Source organism: Marmota marmota, unplaced genomic scaffold (genome assembly GCF_001458135.2).
Source record: "Marmota marmota marmota unplaced genomic scaffold, marMar, whole genome shotgun sequence".
Classification (NCBI taxonomy): Eukaryota; Metazoa; Chordata; class Mammalia; order Rodentia; family Sciuridae; genus Marmota; species Marmota marmota.
In genome coordinates this window covers 254,819-270,601 of record NW_025999875.1, presented here as the reverse complement: position 1 = coordinate 270,601, position 15,783 = coordinate 254,819, and the positions used below count along the sequence as shown (strand labels likewise).

At 43.4% G+C, this 15,783-nt stretch overlaps 1 protein-coding gene and 4 non-coding genes across 7 annotated transcripts in view; 1 reads left to right on the top strand and 4 right to left on the bottom strand.

The window, feature by feature from the left end:
* The first annotated feature begins 1,945 nt into the window (after positions 1 to 1,945).
* Trnal-aag lies at positions 1,946 to 2,027 on the top strand. The gene has a single exon. It is a non-coding gene; the product is annotated as a tRNA-Leu (tRNA).
* Positions 2,028 to 2,268: 241 nt separating this feature from the next.
* Positions 2,269 to 2,341, bottom strand: Trnav-aac. The gene has a single exon. It is a non-coding gene; the product is annotated as a tRNA-Val (tRNA).
* A 263-nt stretch (positions 2,342 to 2,604) lies between these two features.
* Positions 2,605 to 2,676, bottom strand: Trnap-ugg. Its single transcript has one exon. It is a non-coding gene; the product is annotated as a tRNA-Pro (tRNA).
* A 4,402-nt stretch (positions 2,677 to 7,078) lies between these two features.
* On the bottom strand, positions 7,079 to 7,151 carry Trnat-ugu. The gene has a single exon. It is a non-coding gene; the product is annotated as a tRNA-Thr (tRNA).
* A 3,349-nt stretch (positions 7,152 to 10,500) lies between these two features.
* Positions 10,501 to 15,783, bottom strand: part of Trim7 (tripartite motif containing 7) — an 8,629-nt gene continuing 3,346 nt past the window's right edge. The window contains exons 3-7 of one of the 3 annotated variants that reach the window (XM_015507249.2): positions 14,137 to 14,367; positions 13,317 to 13,339; positions 12,759 to 12,874; positions 12,236 to 12,271; positions 10,501 to 11,392 (exon numbers count right to left, since the gene is read on the bottom strand). In XM_015507249.2, coding sequence (XP_015362735.1) covers positions 10,881 to 11,392; positions 12,236 to 12,271; positions 12,759 to 12,874; positions 13,317 to 13,339; positions 14,137 to 14,367 — 918 coding nt within the window. In that variant the 3' untranslated portion in view covers positions 10,501 to 10,880. The other 2 variants (XM_048786728.1, XM_048786736.1) reach the window with 2 other exon arrangements.

Genomic DNA, 15,783 nt, shown 5'->3' with positions numbered 1-15,783 from the left:
CCTAAATGCCCTTCAACAGATGAATGAATAGAGAAAATGTAATATTTATATGTAATAGAATATTACTTGGCCACAAAGAAGAATGAAATTATGGCATTTGCTGGTAAATGGATGGAACTGAAGACTAGCGTGCTAAGTGAAATAAGCCAAAAACGAAAGGCAAATGTTGTCTCTGATATGTGGATGCTACCGCATAACAAGGGAAGATAAGGAGGTTAAGTATAGAAGTTCATTGGATTAGACAAAGGGGTATGAAAGGAAGGTGGGGGATGGGAATATGAAAGACAGTAGAATAAATCAGACATAACTTTCCTAGGCACATATATGAATATGCGAACAGTGTAACTCCACATCATGTTCAACCACAAGAATGGGATCTTAATTAGAATAAGTTATACTCCATGTATGTATGATATATCAAAATATTATACATACATGTATATCTAAAAACAACAAAATGCTTTTACTGTAAAATGATTTGGTGTACAACATACTGCTTTATACCATAATAAACATATCAGTACTTAAAGAAAAAGTGGCCCAAGGGAGGCTTGTGATGATGGAACAGCTTGACTCTGTGATGATGGAGCAAAAGAGAAGGAAGGAGACCAGGGTACCACAATACCTTTCAAGGGCATTTCCTCAACAATCTAAAATCTCTCACTAGGCCCGACTTCTAAAGGTTCCACAACCTCCCAATATGTACAATGGGAGAAAATCTGAATAAACTTTGTGGATTGTTCCAAAATCAACTTCCTGGTTTTGTTATTGTACTATAGTTATCTGAGTTATTATTGGGGAGGACAGGTGAAGGGTGCATGGGACCTCCTGGCAAACTTCTTTTGCCGTGATCTGTCAATCTATAATAATTTCAAGATTAAAAAAAAAATCAAATCATGGGGGCTAGGGTTGTGGCTCAGTGGCAGAGCCCTTGCCTCGCACATATGAGGCACTGAGTTCTATCCTCAGCACCATATAAAAATGAATAAACAAAGATATTGTGTCCGTGTGTAGCTAAACAATATTTAATGAGTTAGGAGCTGGGGCTAGGGCTCAGTGGTAGCGCACTTATCTGGCGTTGAGTGAGGCACTGGGTTCGATTTTCGACACCACATATAAATGAATAAATCAAAAATAAAGGATCATCAGCAAATAAGGAAAAAAATATCATCAGTCAGCTGGGGGCGGTAGCGCAGATCTGTAATGTAATCCCAGGGTAATCACGAGTTCATATCCAGCCTTACTCAGTGAGTCTCAAAATACAAAATAGGGCGGGGATGCTCTGAGTTCAATCCCCAGTACCAAAAAGAAAATCATGAGGGATTTTTGTTTGTTGCCATCGTTTTATTTGTTTTTAAGTTTTAATGACCCTAGATTCCAAGTCTGACTTCTCTCTTAAGTAGTTAATGCTCACAGTTGGGGAAATGGCTAGATGCAAAGAAACCTATTATGGCAGGGGCTGTGGTCACTTGTGATTTTATAGATACAATTCCTAATCCACATAGTGGAACTCAATGTCAGGCCAAGATGGTCCCAATAAGTGGAAGGTCAAGTTATTCAAACCTGAAATACCATTTCCCTATATCCTGTATCAGTGCCGCTGACAAAATATATAAAAATGTATGAATTTTTGAAAAAATGGTAGTGAATGTGTAGGTTTTTCTCCTCCCTTTTAAATTTGTAAAACCACACATGTTCATGGTCTTTTTAAAAAGTGAGAAAGTAGTAGACTTCCACTGTGGTCATGTCCACTCCTCAAAGGGGGAACCAGAGAAGCGAATTGAGTGCTTTCCCGAAAAACAAACAAATAAAACCACCACCAGATCCTGCCAGATCGAATGTGGTTGTACAGAGTGTAAACGCATCACAGCTCCGTGTTTGCCCAAGGACCCTGGGGATTCTAACTATATTGAAGAATGACACAAAAAGATACCCCACAGGAGTGGGTAGCGTGGCCGAGCGGTCTAAGGCGCTGGATTAAGGCTCCAGTCTCTTCGGGGGCGTGGGTTCGAATCCCACCGCTGCCAGTTCATGTGTCTTTTTTGATCTATAACTTACCATCAACCCTGCAAACGCGATTACCGGGCGAAATCCGCTGGATAAGGCAGAGGACACAAAGAGGCACACTCAACAGGAACCCGAAGGTTGAGGGTAGAGAATACCGTAGCGAAGACAGTTTTGATAAGTTCAAAGAAATTCCTCAACTTTCTCCCAATATGATAAATTTCAGAGAGCAATTATTTTAAAAAATTATGAATGCAAGAAAGTTGTTTCCGCCCGGTTTCGAACCGGGGACCTTTCGCGTGTTAGGCGAACGTGATAACCACTACACTACGGAAACCCGTGGGGATGGCTTGCTCCGGAACACAAATGACTGTTAGCAAACAACCATCTGGTTTCAAATATTACCGAATTCTATTTGAAGCGAGAAATTCACAATCCACAGAGACGGAGGCAGCCTCATGCGGCTCTGGCTCAGTCCCTTTAACAGCGACTATAAATTCACTCTTCCCTCTGAGACTATTCTCAATTTGGAGGCACATTCCCGGGCACTGTCCAGGGCTAAAATTACCAATGTTAAAGTGTTTTAGTGTAAAAACAAGTGGGCTCGTCCGGGATTTGAACCCGGGACCTCTCGCACCCAAAGCGAGAATCATACCCCTAGACCAACGAGCCATCCGCTGTCTGATCCTTTCTTGATACAAGATCTTATTCTATAGAGCTGGTTTCAACGTCAAAAAAGTGATTTCTATTTATAGAGATTTGGAACTATTTTCATTGCTGAAAATGTCTCCGACCCGATCAATATTTGTTCAACTTCCATCTGCGGTTAACTCAGCCACAAGGTAATTCAGCACAGCGTGAAAGCTCTGTATTCTTGAGCCCCTGTGACAAGCCATGGATTCTGAATGAGCTCCTCTCTATTCAGACCCCTCCAGCAGCTAGCAGAGGCATCCGTTCTACAGGCTGGGCGCACCACCACCACCACCACCCTAAGGGAGCTTAATTAAGGCGTAAATCTTGAGGATCAGGGATGGGCACAGAGGCAAAGAGAACCCGAAGGACGAAGAGTTCGGAGGGGATCCCAGACGAACTGTATGATGAGCCGCGAAAGGCAAAGTGAAGCTGGAGTACTACTCCAGTTTAGCTTGTGGCTGAGTTTAGGCTGGTAAAGGGGAGGAGGCTGTTTATTGGTTTTTGAAAATATAAGACATAATACGTAAGTATTTACAAAATGTTCAGAAAATGTAGGGAAGTGTAAGGAAGAAACAACCGACGATCCGGAATCCCACCCTCATGAGAGTAACTAGCCAACTGCAGTTAGCAAGCCTCGGAGAACTGGAGAACCGGTTTCAAGGAGCGCGCGCGCACACACAAACACACACCCACACACACACACACACACACACACACACCACGCAGGGCCAGCGGCTGGACTCCCAGCCCTGAACAAGCCCTCAACTCCCCTGAGATTGCTGCAAGCTGCCTCCTGCACAGAGATCCAACCTGTGCGGGCACTGTCCTCTACCCTTGCTTTGGATCTGATCTCACCCAAAATAACTTAATTGCGCTGGATTATTTAGTAGTAAAAGACAGTAAATCAGATTCCCTGCCGTTAAATTCGCTATCATCCACCCAGAGTTGGGCCACAGGTTTATTTTTGTGTCACCTGCAGAGAAATCTCCTACACTAACGGCTGTTATTAAAACAATGTAGGTCGAGTTTGCAGTCAACAGATTTTTGACAGAAGCACGTATTGTAGAAAGGACAGTGTCTTCAATAATAGATAATGGGAAAACTGAATATCCACATGCAGAAAAACAAAATTTGATTCCTATCTCACCAGTTATAAAAACTCAAAAAGATTAAAAGCATAAATTTAAGACCGGAAACTATGAAACTACTAGGAGAAAACACAGGGGAAATGTTTTTGTGACATTAATCTGGACAAGGATTTTTTTTTAATAGGACCTCAGAAGAATAAGGAACTAAAACTAAACTTAACTAGTGTAATTACATCAAACCAAAAGTCTACTGCACTGCAAAGAAAACAATATCAAAACCGAGACACAACACACAAAATGGGAGAAAATATTTGCAAACTATGCATCTGACAAGGGGTTAGTATCCTGAATATATATAAAGAACTCAAACATCTCAAAAGCAATAATAATAATAATAATTCAATTATCTTCTCCAAAGAAGATAAATAAATGGCCAAAGGTATATGATAAAATGCTCAACATAGCTGATCATCAAGGATATGCAAATCAAAACCAAAATGAGATCTCTCACTCTGGTTAGAATGGGCAGCATCAAACAGATACATAATATTAAATGCAGGTGAGGTTGTGGAGAAAGGGGAACTCACACAATGTTGGTAGGAATGTAAATTAGCACAGCCATTATGGAAAAAAGAATAGAGATTCCTCAAAAAAATTAAAATTTAATTATCATAGAATCCAGCAATCACACTATTGGTCATATATTCAAAGGAAATAAAATCAACACATCAAAGAGATACCTGCACATCTATATTTATTGTAATACCAATCCTATTAGTGAAGATTTGGAATTAACCTAAATATCCAAGGGATGAATGTATAAAGAAATTGTGAAACTAAAGAAGAAAGAAAACAAATAAAAATAAAGAAAACGTGAGTGCTGGGAACATGGTTCAGTGGTAGAGAACTTGTAGGATGCCCTGATTCAACCCAAAGCAATGAGAGGGAGAACAGTGGCATATTCAGAGTGGGATACTTATTCAGCCATTAAGAAAAGAATGAAATCCTGTCATTTTTGACAACATGAATGGACCCAGAGGACAGTGTTAAATGAAATAAGACAGAGAATGACTAATACTTTATGATCTACACATGTTTGGAATATAAAAAGTTCTTCTCTGATATAACAGAGTAGAATAATGGTTACCAGAGACAGAAGAAGGAAAGGTAAAGAGAAGTTGGCCCATGGGTTCAAAGTTACAAGTAGATGAGAAGATTAAGTGCCAGTGTTCAACAGCACAATAGGGTGAATAGTTAACAATAGCATATAGACATTCCAAAATAGCTAGTAGAGAGGTTCTTGAACACTTCACTACAAAGAAATAATAAATGTAGGAGGTGATGGATATGCTAATTATCCTGATTTAATCATTAAATAATGTACACATATTTTGAATAATCACACTGTACCCCATAAATATATACAATTACTATTTGTGGCTCAGTGGGAGAGCATTCACCTAGTACGGGTGAGGCACTGGATTCTATCCTCAGCACCACATAAAGGTAGACAAACAAAGCTATTGTGTCCATGTACAACTAAAGCATATTTTAAAAAAAAAAAAAAAGAAAAAGAAAAACAGTATGGGAGACTGGTGGTGTTTACCTTGCTCTTAAGTAAAAAATGCTAATTCTGTTCCCACTTGTTTTCTATTCCCACTCTCGTTAATAGTGGATGCTCCACTCGCACCTTACCTCTTCCACACAGGGCTCTCTGCATGTGGATTCCCTTTGGGTTCTGTCCTTGGCCTTCAACTCTTCCCACCGTGAATTTCCCAAGTGAACTGACCCACCTACAAGTAATGTTCCACACTAGCTACCCCTTCCTCCTTCCAAGTTTCTGCCCATACGCTCTCAATACCAAAAGGACAGGGGCGTGAGCCTGTGTATTCTGAGTACCCCGCCTGGACTAGGTCCGACTGAAACAGATGACTTGGTGTATTCAGTCGCCCTTGGTTGGACAGTGGGTCACGACCAGACTCTGAGTACCTCTGAAATGAAGGCCTGAGATTCATTCACCAGTTAGTTCAACAACCTGCCAACACACGCCTCCCTCGATATTTAGTTTTATTTCAGAGGATGGCTTTATTTAAGCTCCCGAATAGCTCTCTCTATTGGCTCCTGCAATCCAGCTTCTCCAATAAGGCGACCTTTCTGCGGTACGAGTCCTTCGGGTTAAAGAGTCCAAGGCCCGAGGCCATAAGTTCCTAAACGTGCTCGCGGGCTCCTGGCCTATCCCGAGCGTGTTATGAGTCTTGACCCCAAATCTTGGCTCTTTGAATAGGAGCTGGCTTGGCTGCAGGAGGAAAGAGTGTGCTTCCTGTCAACAGATCTCCGAAACCTGCTCCCTTCTTCACGCACCTGGTTCTTTCCCTTCCCGCTACTCCAATCACTACCCAGACGTCTGCTAATAGTTTTCTCCGTTCTGGTGCTCTGAGCTGGGATTCTGTTTTCTAACCCTGAGCCGCAGCCACTGGTGGCGTCTCGCTCTTCTGGTTGGAGAGAGGATGCCTGCGATCTGGGAGGAGTGGCAGGACCTGACGTCGCCAGCGCAGTTGGGTTTCCCAACACATTTTAGGCTCATTTTGGTACTCTTCATTTCCGTCAATAACATAAATCAACAAAATTCAAAAGGTCAGCATTCTTCAGATGTATAAAATTTTTTGGTTTAAAAAAAGCTGGACGCAAATAAGACAAAGTGATTGTCTTTGGATTCGGGTGTCAGGAATGTGAACTGTTTGTTTGCACTTTTCTTTACATACAGTGATTTCACAGAGAAGCAAATGTCTACAACACGAAAGCAGAAAGGACTGAGAGAGGGAGGACACATCGCCGCCTCGAGCAAGCAGAGCAGCAGATTTAACGTCCAGTGCGCGTGGAGGAAGACAAATGCTTGGTAGGGAAGAGGAGCCAAATAGGGAAGGGGGAGTCGTCTCCACTCCGGAAAACGAGAGGAGGTCCGACCTAGCAAAGACGAAAGGATGAGAGACGAGGGCAAGCCCCTGGACGGAGTGGGGCGACAGAAGGATATGGAAAGACCTACAATGAACTCTCAAGAGCTCTCTCACACACACAAGCTAGGGGGTGTCCGCGGGTGAAAAGTGCGGGAACAGAGGAACCTATCATAGTGGAGTCCGCAGTGGATCTGACTTTTCAAGAAAAAGGTGACAATAAGGAGGGCTGCTGGATTGAGGGTACTGAGAGGCAAAGAGGAAGTAATTGTACCAGTTTGTTGCCTCACAGCGAAGGCGAAAATATAAGTTTCCTTATAAGGAAGGTAAAACTGTCTTCTTAGGCCCCAGCGAGATTTGAACTCGCGACCCCTGGTTTACAAGACCAGTGCTCTAACCCCTGAGCTATGGAGCCAGCCGCAGCACCACCCTCTGCGCACGAGCAATTGACACCATCATCACCGCCGCTGCGCAGTCGCAATAGCAGATCACTGTATTAAGAAATGAAACACTAAAACAGGGCCAATGATATTTGGCTCAGTAGTAGTAGCCTTTCTACTTCGGCGTCAGTAAGTGTCTGGAAAGCCAGACGGCCACAGTTCCTGAGACAGCCCTGGGAAGAGAGGACCAACTATGCGCGCGGGCGAGGGCGGTTTCTCCAATGGGCGGAGCTGTAAACAGCTGGGGCCTATGGCAGAGCGAGCGCAAACAAGAGTGAAGGAGCATGTCTGGCTTGTTGTAAGATGACAGTGGTCCAGCAAAGTCACAAGTAGGAAAAGTGTGCATAGGCCTGTTCTGCAGAGAATCTAGGTCAGAACTGTTAAGGTGACCCACCTGGAGTGGGCTGGATAATGAGGAGCAGAGGAAAATTAGGCTGAGAGTGAATAGTGAGGGAATCAGAAAGTCTTGGTGTTCCAAGGTGCCAAGATAAAGACAGGGCCAAGGCCTGGAGTCCCTAACCCCCACCTCACTTTGAGAAGAATTAGGAAAAGACAACTCTTGGGGCATCCTATGACTCTGAACCACAGGAGGTCTCGTCTGGGAAAGGACAAAGTAGTGACTGTAGGTTATAGAGCTCGTTCTGGTGGCCCAGGCTCCACTACCTTCCTGCAAAACCAGGTGACTTGTGTCACTGGTGGTCAGACCAGAAGTAGGTCCCTGGATATCCTTCTGAATGTTGCCCCTATGAGGATCTGGTGGCAGAGTCTTGGTGGATCTGAAACTATCCAGATAGGCTAAGACGCTTATTAGGCCAGTTTTTGGTCTCAGAGACCCAGAGATCTTATGATGCACAAAGGATAGAAATAGGAAATGCACAACATACTCTCATACTGAAGCCAGAATTACGCAGTCAGTATAGATAGGTAAATCGAGTCAGGTTGGATCAAGGAGGCCAATTTTGAGGGAGTCCCGGGAAATTGGAGACTATCCCCTGAGGGATTTAAATATTAATTCCTTCAGAGCCCTTCCTCCACCCGTCAAGAACCTATCCCTGCTCCAACCTGTTGCTAAGGTAACCTGTCCCAGGAATTGACCCTCCCTACAGGGAGCTATAAAGTTGTCAATTAATGTGTCCTGGGCTGTACCATACTGCCCTTCCCCCTTCAGCCCACCTGTTTCCCACCTTTTGGCTATCCCAAGAGCATTCCTGGGTCTAGTCACAGATACAGGAAGGAGAAAGAAAGGGGAAGAGGACAGAAGAGCAAAGGAAGCCTAGGACATATAAAAAAGGGCAGAACACCTCACTTCTGGGGATACCAGGATACCAGTTATGGCCCCCTTCTCCCTCCTAGGAGAAGTCTATGTTACCCCTTTTAAATAAACCCTGCTTTATAAGCTTGCCTCCGTGTGTTTCTCCAATGTTCAAACTTCAACGTGTGAGGGGGCAGAACTCCTCATCGATAACAGGGGGTATAAATACCAGAATTATATCATCCAAGCTACCAAGCTGCCCTGGTGTCCAAGAAAAAACATTTCTTCCCCTCCAAATGTGATTGTTACAGTAACTGTATATATTTCTTCCAATATATAGATATCTGTAGTTATTCTGCAAGCACACATTCTGGTAGACAAAACAGTCACAGTCACAAACACAAAAACTGAAAATATATACGCAAACAGCTATTCTCAGAGCCCTCAGACCTGGCCTCACATGTACACATGGTACTTCCATCAAATGTTCCACCTTCTGTAGCCTGCAATGTGTTGTGATTCTCAGAGCAGTTGTTAAAAGATACAAAGGGAACTGTAATAATCAGAAAGCCACATAAGTGGGGTGTAGTGGCACACATCTGTAATCTCAACAACTCAGGAAGCTGAAGCAGGAAGATCACAAGTGTGAGACCAGCCTTGGCAACAAGACCCTATCTCAAAAGAAAAAATAAAAAGGGCTAGGAATGTAGCTCTGTGGTAGAGCACTCTGGATTCAATTCAAGGTAATGCAAAAGGAGAGAAAAAAGAAAGAGCCATATGAGCCCAGATAACATTAGGGCTTAAGGACATCAGGTGACTTAATTAGAAATTGAACATTAGAAATGGGTTTTCCTTGTGGAAGTCAAAGGCATTCAAATACATAAAATAGCTACTATGTTCTAGAGCTATTCTCCATATATTGGATTCACCCTCTGGGTTCTGCTATAGGCTAAACTCTTAAATGGTCTTGTCCCCAAGATGCAGGATTCTGATTATCTTGTTCTGTCCACTGGGTCTGCCTCTAGGACAGTGTCTTGCCTGCCCCCACAGGAACCAACAACAATGAATCATAAGTTATGACCAAATTGATCTAAGTCTGTAACACCTAAAGGCTATGTACCTGCTCATAAATGCCCTCTTCAAAATATAAATGTTCTTCACCTCAAATCTGAGGTACAACAAATGCATGTACTTACACTCCTCTATACTTAAGCTAACTCACTCTAACAGAAACCCTTGCTCATACTTGTCCTCCCATAATTAGACCAGGGAACTCAAGAAAGAGTCAAGCCACTCCTAGAGATGAGCTCACAATCTATATTTCCATGTCCCTATTCCCCTTCCCATAGGAGCACTAAGCAGGGAACACTCAACAAACACCCTTCCAGAAGCCCAGCCATTCAAAAACTGGGAACATCCAGCCAACAGGATAACAAGGCTGGTCTTCTGAACACTCTCCCAGGGCACAGACTGAGCAGGCTATGAGCAGGCTATGGTACCAGAATGATCTGCTGTTGCATATATTTGGCAAGTTCCAGAAAGTGTGGTCAGGATAATATTGGTGCTATGTGTATTTCTATGCTGGTGCTAGTTGCATCTTAAAATTCTTAGTGTCAACTTGTGTTTCAAAATTCCAGAATCCTTGCTCTCCTTATCCAAAGGAGACCGTACGGAGTAGCAGTGAACATGAGTATAGTGGACATGAGTACTTGAGTACATTGGAAAATGGGAGGTTAGGTATCTGTGAGAACACAGCCACTGTGATCAAGGATGCACATATCACTCTGCATTATCAGGTTAAGGGGAGTTGGAGAGTAGCAATGCGTGTAGGCTGTTGTCCTGGCTTTTTCCTTCATACATGGGTTAATTGTCTTGTTCCAGTTCATGTATGGGAGTATAATACTCCTCGATGAGTAGACAATCCTGTCAGGTCAGGGGGATTCATAGGACTCATGACCTCTAAAAGCAGAGCTGCTACTATAATAATGAACATGGCTGACCCAGGGCCAAACCTGTCCACTTTGTTTATGACAAATAATTGCTGAAAGTATATGATGATACACTCCTCTTTGTACTTTTGAATATGTTTTTAATTTTCCATAATAAAAAGTTAAAGAGTTTGAATCGTTCCACGGAACCAGAGGCCCTTCTAGATCAGAGCAGTAAGCCCCATGTGATATGAAGCATCCCTGTCAAGAGTAAGGCTTTTGTCCTCACTGGCATCCCCATTTCACAGTTCAGGCCCAAACCATATACCCATCAACAGAGAGGGAACAAGTCCCGAAGATCCAAGGCATTTCTTCCCTTCCTGGTTTACTACAGAACCTTTTCCTCAATCACTCTTCATGCCCCCCAGTGTTGTGCTCTGCCACAGCCTCTCTTGGGCTCACTGGAGCGGGAGGGTGGAGGGCAAGCCCCAGACTGAGCAAGAGAGGAGGCAGGGCAATGCTCCTCAAGGCCAGATTCGCAAGAAGGTGCCAGTTGAACAGACAGAGAATAGAGGAAACACACGCTCCTGGAAGTTGACGCGGAAAGTGTAGAGGTGGCGCATGTCCTCCACAGCATAGAAGGACACAGCCCCCACCTCCAAGTCCAGGGCTACCCGCACACGCGAGAGGTGTCCACAGCTGAGGGGCGTCCGCTCGGGGCTCGTAACAGCCCAATACTGTCCACCGTTGAGCTGCAGTGCCCAGACGCCCTCCTCAGGGGTGAAGGGCGTGAGGCCCTTTCGACGCAAGCTCTCACGGGCCACACCGAAGGCCCAGCCGTCGGTGGAGCCTACTTCCACCTCCCAGTGATGCCTCCCGGAGGAGAAACCGCAGGATGCCAGAACACGGGTGTTGGTATCAAAACGGTTGGGGTGGCTGGGCAGGTCCTGAGCCCGCAGTCCAAGGCGCACACTCTTAAGATCCAGAGAGAGGATGAGGCGAGGATTGGCAGTGTCGGGGTCCAAGGTGAGCTCCACTGAAGGGCGGAGACAAGGAAGAGTATCCTGCATACTGGTTCCTTTAGTACAGCCCTTCTACAAACCTGTCTCCTCTTCCTTGAGCAATCTTTCCAGCATACAGTGCCAATGTCCAATCAATCCTTCACTCTTTTTCCTCCCAGGTATTTTGCTTTTTTTTCATTCAATACGTAATTATTGAAATCAAATAAATGCAATTTATTTGACAGATTTGGATCCCAATTAACTTAAAAGTCAATTGGGGAAATTAGAACATTAGATATTAGAAAGAATCATTAATTTTTAGATGTAGTGATGTTGTGAAGGTCTGGTATGCACAACAGAAGAAGGTATAACAGATGCAGTTAAGGGTCAGGAGAGGACCTTTGCATTTGTTAGGGATAAAAGCCAATCTCTTTTCAGCCTATCTTTACTGTTCATGGAAATTATTTGTTACCTGTGATTTGCTTTAAAATTATCCAGGGGGAAGCAGTGGAGAGTTTATGAGAAATAATTGTTGAAAGTGTATGATGGATCCATAACATTTGATACACTCCTCTCTGTACTTTTGAATATGTTTTTAATTTTCCATAATAAAAAGTTAAAGTATGTTCCCTTGTTGTAAGCATGATTATATTCCAGGCACTGTTTAGGTCCTTGGCATACCACAGACTATAGGATATCTGAGCATACCTGCCCTCCTGTAGCTTTCTTTCTGCAACAGTGAGGAAATAAATGATAAACAGGAAAGCCACTAAGGTCCATGGATATAAGGAATCAACTGTGTGCAAAGACCAGAGAGATAAGCAAATGGGTTCTTTATATGACCAAATAATCTGTACTGTCACAACCGCAATCCATACCTTTTTCTTCTTTCTCCAGCTCTTCCCGAAGATCCTCTGAGAAAAAGAGACAAAACAGAGCATGTATGAACAACCTAGGAAACTGACAAGGATACCTTCTTTTCAAACATTTATTCCCATCTGATTCACTCATTCCCCAGATACTCTGGAGGCCAAGAACTGATGTGCAGGCACAGCAAGCTTGGGAGACTGGGACAGGATAGGTTTCAGACTTCTAAGCATTTTAGCTCCACCTCTTCTCAACTCTCCCCTCTTTTGCCCAGAACTGATCTGAGTTGAGTTCTCTCTCCTCAACCTTTTTTTCACCTTCAATACACCTCCAGGCTGTATGTCCCATAAGAAGCCACATGCCACTATTTAGGGGAAATCCTAAATAGATTTGCCACCATTGTCTTCCCATACTAATCTGGTCTTGACACAACCCAGCTCCATTTTTTCACATAAATTCCAAAAAGGCAGAGCTTAGTATCCCTAAAGTATCAGAAACACACTACTGCACCCATGTTGCATGGCCAAGCCCTACCTTTGAACTTCTTCAGTAGTCCTTTCAAGACAAAGGTCTTGAGGGAAACTTTCCAGACTTTATTCTTCATCTCAGAAGAGACTGTTGTTGGCTTGGGGCCAGGCACATTGCTGCACCTATAGGACAGGAACCTTGAAGGCCCAAGAACATCATCCCACTCCTAATGGGCTATGACAATTAGGATGGTGCTATATAGCTTGGATAAGTGTTCCCTAAAGGCCCACATATTGAAGGCTTGATTGCCAGCCAGTGGCACTTTTGGAAGGTGGTGGAACCTTTAGGAGGTGGGAACAAATAGAAGAAAGTTAGGTTATTGGGGCATGCCTTTGAAGGAGATATTGGGGCCCCTGCCTCTCCCTCCTCTTTTTCACATGCACAAGGCCCTGGGTTCAATCCCCATCACCACCAAAAAAAAAAAAAAAAAAGTACCCAGGTAAGGCAAGGAAGTGGGGGCTGGGGATCAGGATGTGAGAGATGAAGCAGGAGGTGGAGGATAAAGAGAGAGGCTTCAGTGGAAATGAATTTAGAAAAACCCAAGAAACTGTTAGATTCACTCACTTGCTTAGTGTGTTTTTAAATTCCTGGAAGGAAAAATGGAAGAAAACCAAATTAGCATCAGGTAACCTCCACTCACTTCTAAGAAAACAAAACTTGACCCTTACTCTGCCTCCAAGGAAATAAACAATAGCAGGTATACCATGCACTACTGCCTTGAATACCAGGAGGCAACTAGCCAGTTATGGATGGCTGTTGAGTGTCTCCTCAACTTGATGGACCTTACCACACTCTTCAAAGGTTTTCTCTGTTATAGAATCACAAATGGAGTCATCTCGTGAGACCCAGTGTTTGCTTCTGCCCTGAAACCACCTTAGATGAGTCACAGCCCTTTATGCAATAGCAGGTCACTCAGACCAATGTCTTTTACCTGACTGTTCTTGACCCATTTTTAGTTTGTGAATTTATCTAATAGATTATACCTATTTTCTAAGGAAAAAATAAATAAATAAAAGAAAGAAAATAGAATAAAACCATCAAGGTTTATTATAGGCAGTAAAGATAAATATAATTTTCTAAGACTTTTGTTTCAAATATGTGAATACTGGAACACAATGTAAGCTATATTATTGTAGCTCAGAGTCAAGAAATTTTTAAGGGGCTGGGGATGCACTTGCCTAACATGCATGAGACGCTAGGTTTGATCCCCAGCACTGAAAAAGAATTTTTTGTTTGTGTGTTTAAATCACAACCCTTTAGATTTCTAACTCCAGAAGAATCAGGGCATCAGGGCACCTTGTTTCAGTCCCTTTTGGCTCCAGAATACGTGATTCTACTAAACTAATAGGATCTAACTGTTCTCTACCCTTAGTTCCAGACTCACCTGGAGGAAGTCAAGGTCAGGCTTTTGAGCTGTCTCCTGGATTTGGCTGCTGAGCTTGGAGAGTTGAGCGATCTCACCTCCTAACTGGGCCAGGTTCTCATTCTGCTTCTGTGTTACTTCCCTGGACAGTTCCTCTAGGCGGCTCAGGAGCCGGCCCTCTTGCTCCACCAGGAAGGCCCGAAGTGCCTGGAACTCTGCTCCTACCTTCTCTCTCTCAGCAGTCATCTGCTTCTGTCCCAGAAGGAGGAGTTGGTGAGTGGGACAGGGATCGGGAGACAGGATAGGTCACAGTGGTCAGAAAGACTTGGGCATTGAGCACTGAGACATAAGCTTGGGACAGGAGCCTCTGAGTCATTCCACAGGGAAGGGTTCCATCTTCCTCACTGCTTTGGGGATCAGAAGCAAACCCACAAACACAGGTTGTACACATTCTCTAGTTTAAATATCCCAACTCTCTGCAAGCTGCAGCCTCAACATATGCTCTTTTCTTACACTGCCACAGAATTGCCCAGATGTCTCTTGTGAACCTGGACTTTATCCCTAAGTTGGGCAACTTCAAACTCCTGCTCCAGAACAACCTCAAGCTACAGCTTTTTCATTTGAGAAGATTAAAATGCCTGTTGGGGCCACCATAAGTATTAACTTGAGGTTGTGTTTCCTTCCCCATTTATGTTATCACTCCCAAACATTTCAAACATTCACTCTTCATTTTACTTCTTTTTAAAAACCACCTTTTTTTTTTTCTCTTTTGGTTCCTGGGATTGAACCCAGGGGTGCTTAATCAATGAGCCACATTCCCAGCCCTTTTAAACATTTTATTTAGAGACAGGGTCTCACTAAGTTGCTGAGGCTATCTTTGATCCTCCTGCCTCAGCCTCCTCAGCCTCCCCAGCCTCCCAAGGAAATAACACAAGTTAAAGTGTTTACCAAAATACTCTTGGTTTTGAATGTGTCTACCAAAATTTCTTGTGTTGGAAACTTAGTCTCCAAATTCATATGCTGTGGTATTTGGAAGAAGGACCTTTGGAGGTATTAGATTAATTCATAAGGGTAGGAAGAGAGAACTAAGATAGCACTCTTGTTCTGTCTCATTATGTGGTACCATCTTTCATACTGCCATGCAGCAAGAGGGCTCTTACTAGATGCAATGTGAATTCTAATACCATGCTCTTGGACTTCCCAGCCTCCAGAATTGGGAGTTTAAAAAGCCTCTATTTTTTATAAATTATCCAGTCTATAGTATTGTGTTATAATATCAGAAAACAGGCTAAGAACTGCACATCAGGATTTCCCAACCTTGGCAATATTGACATTTGGGGCTAGATTTGGGATTATTTTTTGATGTTAGGATTGTACTGTACATTCTGTGGTGGTTGTTTTTTTTTCCTCCAATGCTGGGAATGGAACCTAGGGCCTTGGGCCTGTTAGGCAGACAATCTACTCACTGAGTTACACCCCCAGCCCATGTCCTATGTATTATAGGATGTTTAAAGGCACCTCTGACCTCTACCACTAAATTCTGCTGTAACCCATCTCCAAGTACTGACAAGTATGTGTGTGTGTGTACGTATGTATATGTGTATATATGTGTATATGTGTGTGTATGTGTGTGTGTGTGTGTGTGTGTGTGTGTGTGTGTATATATAT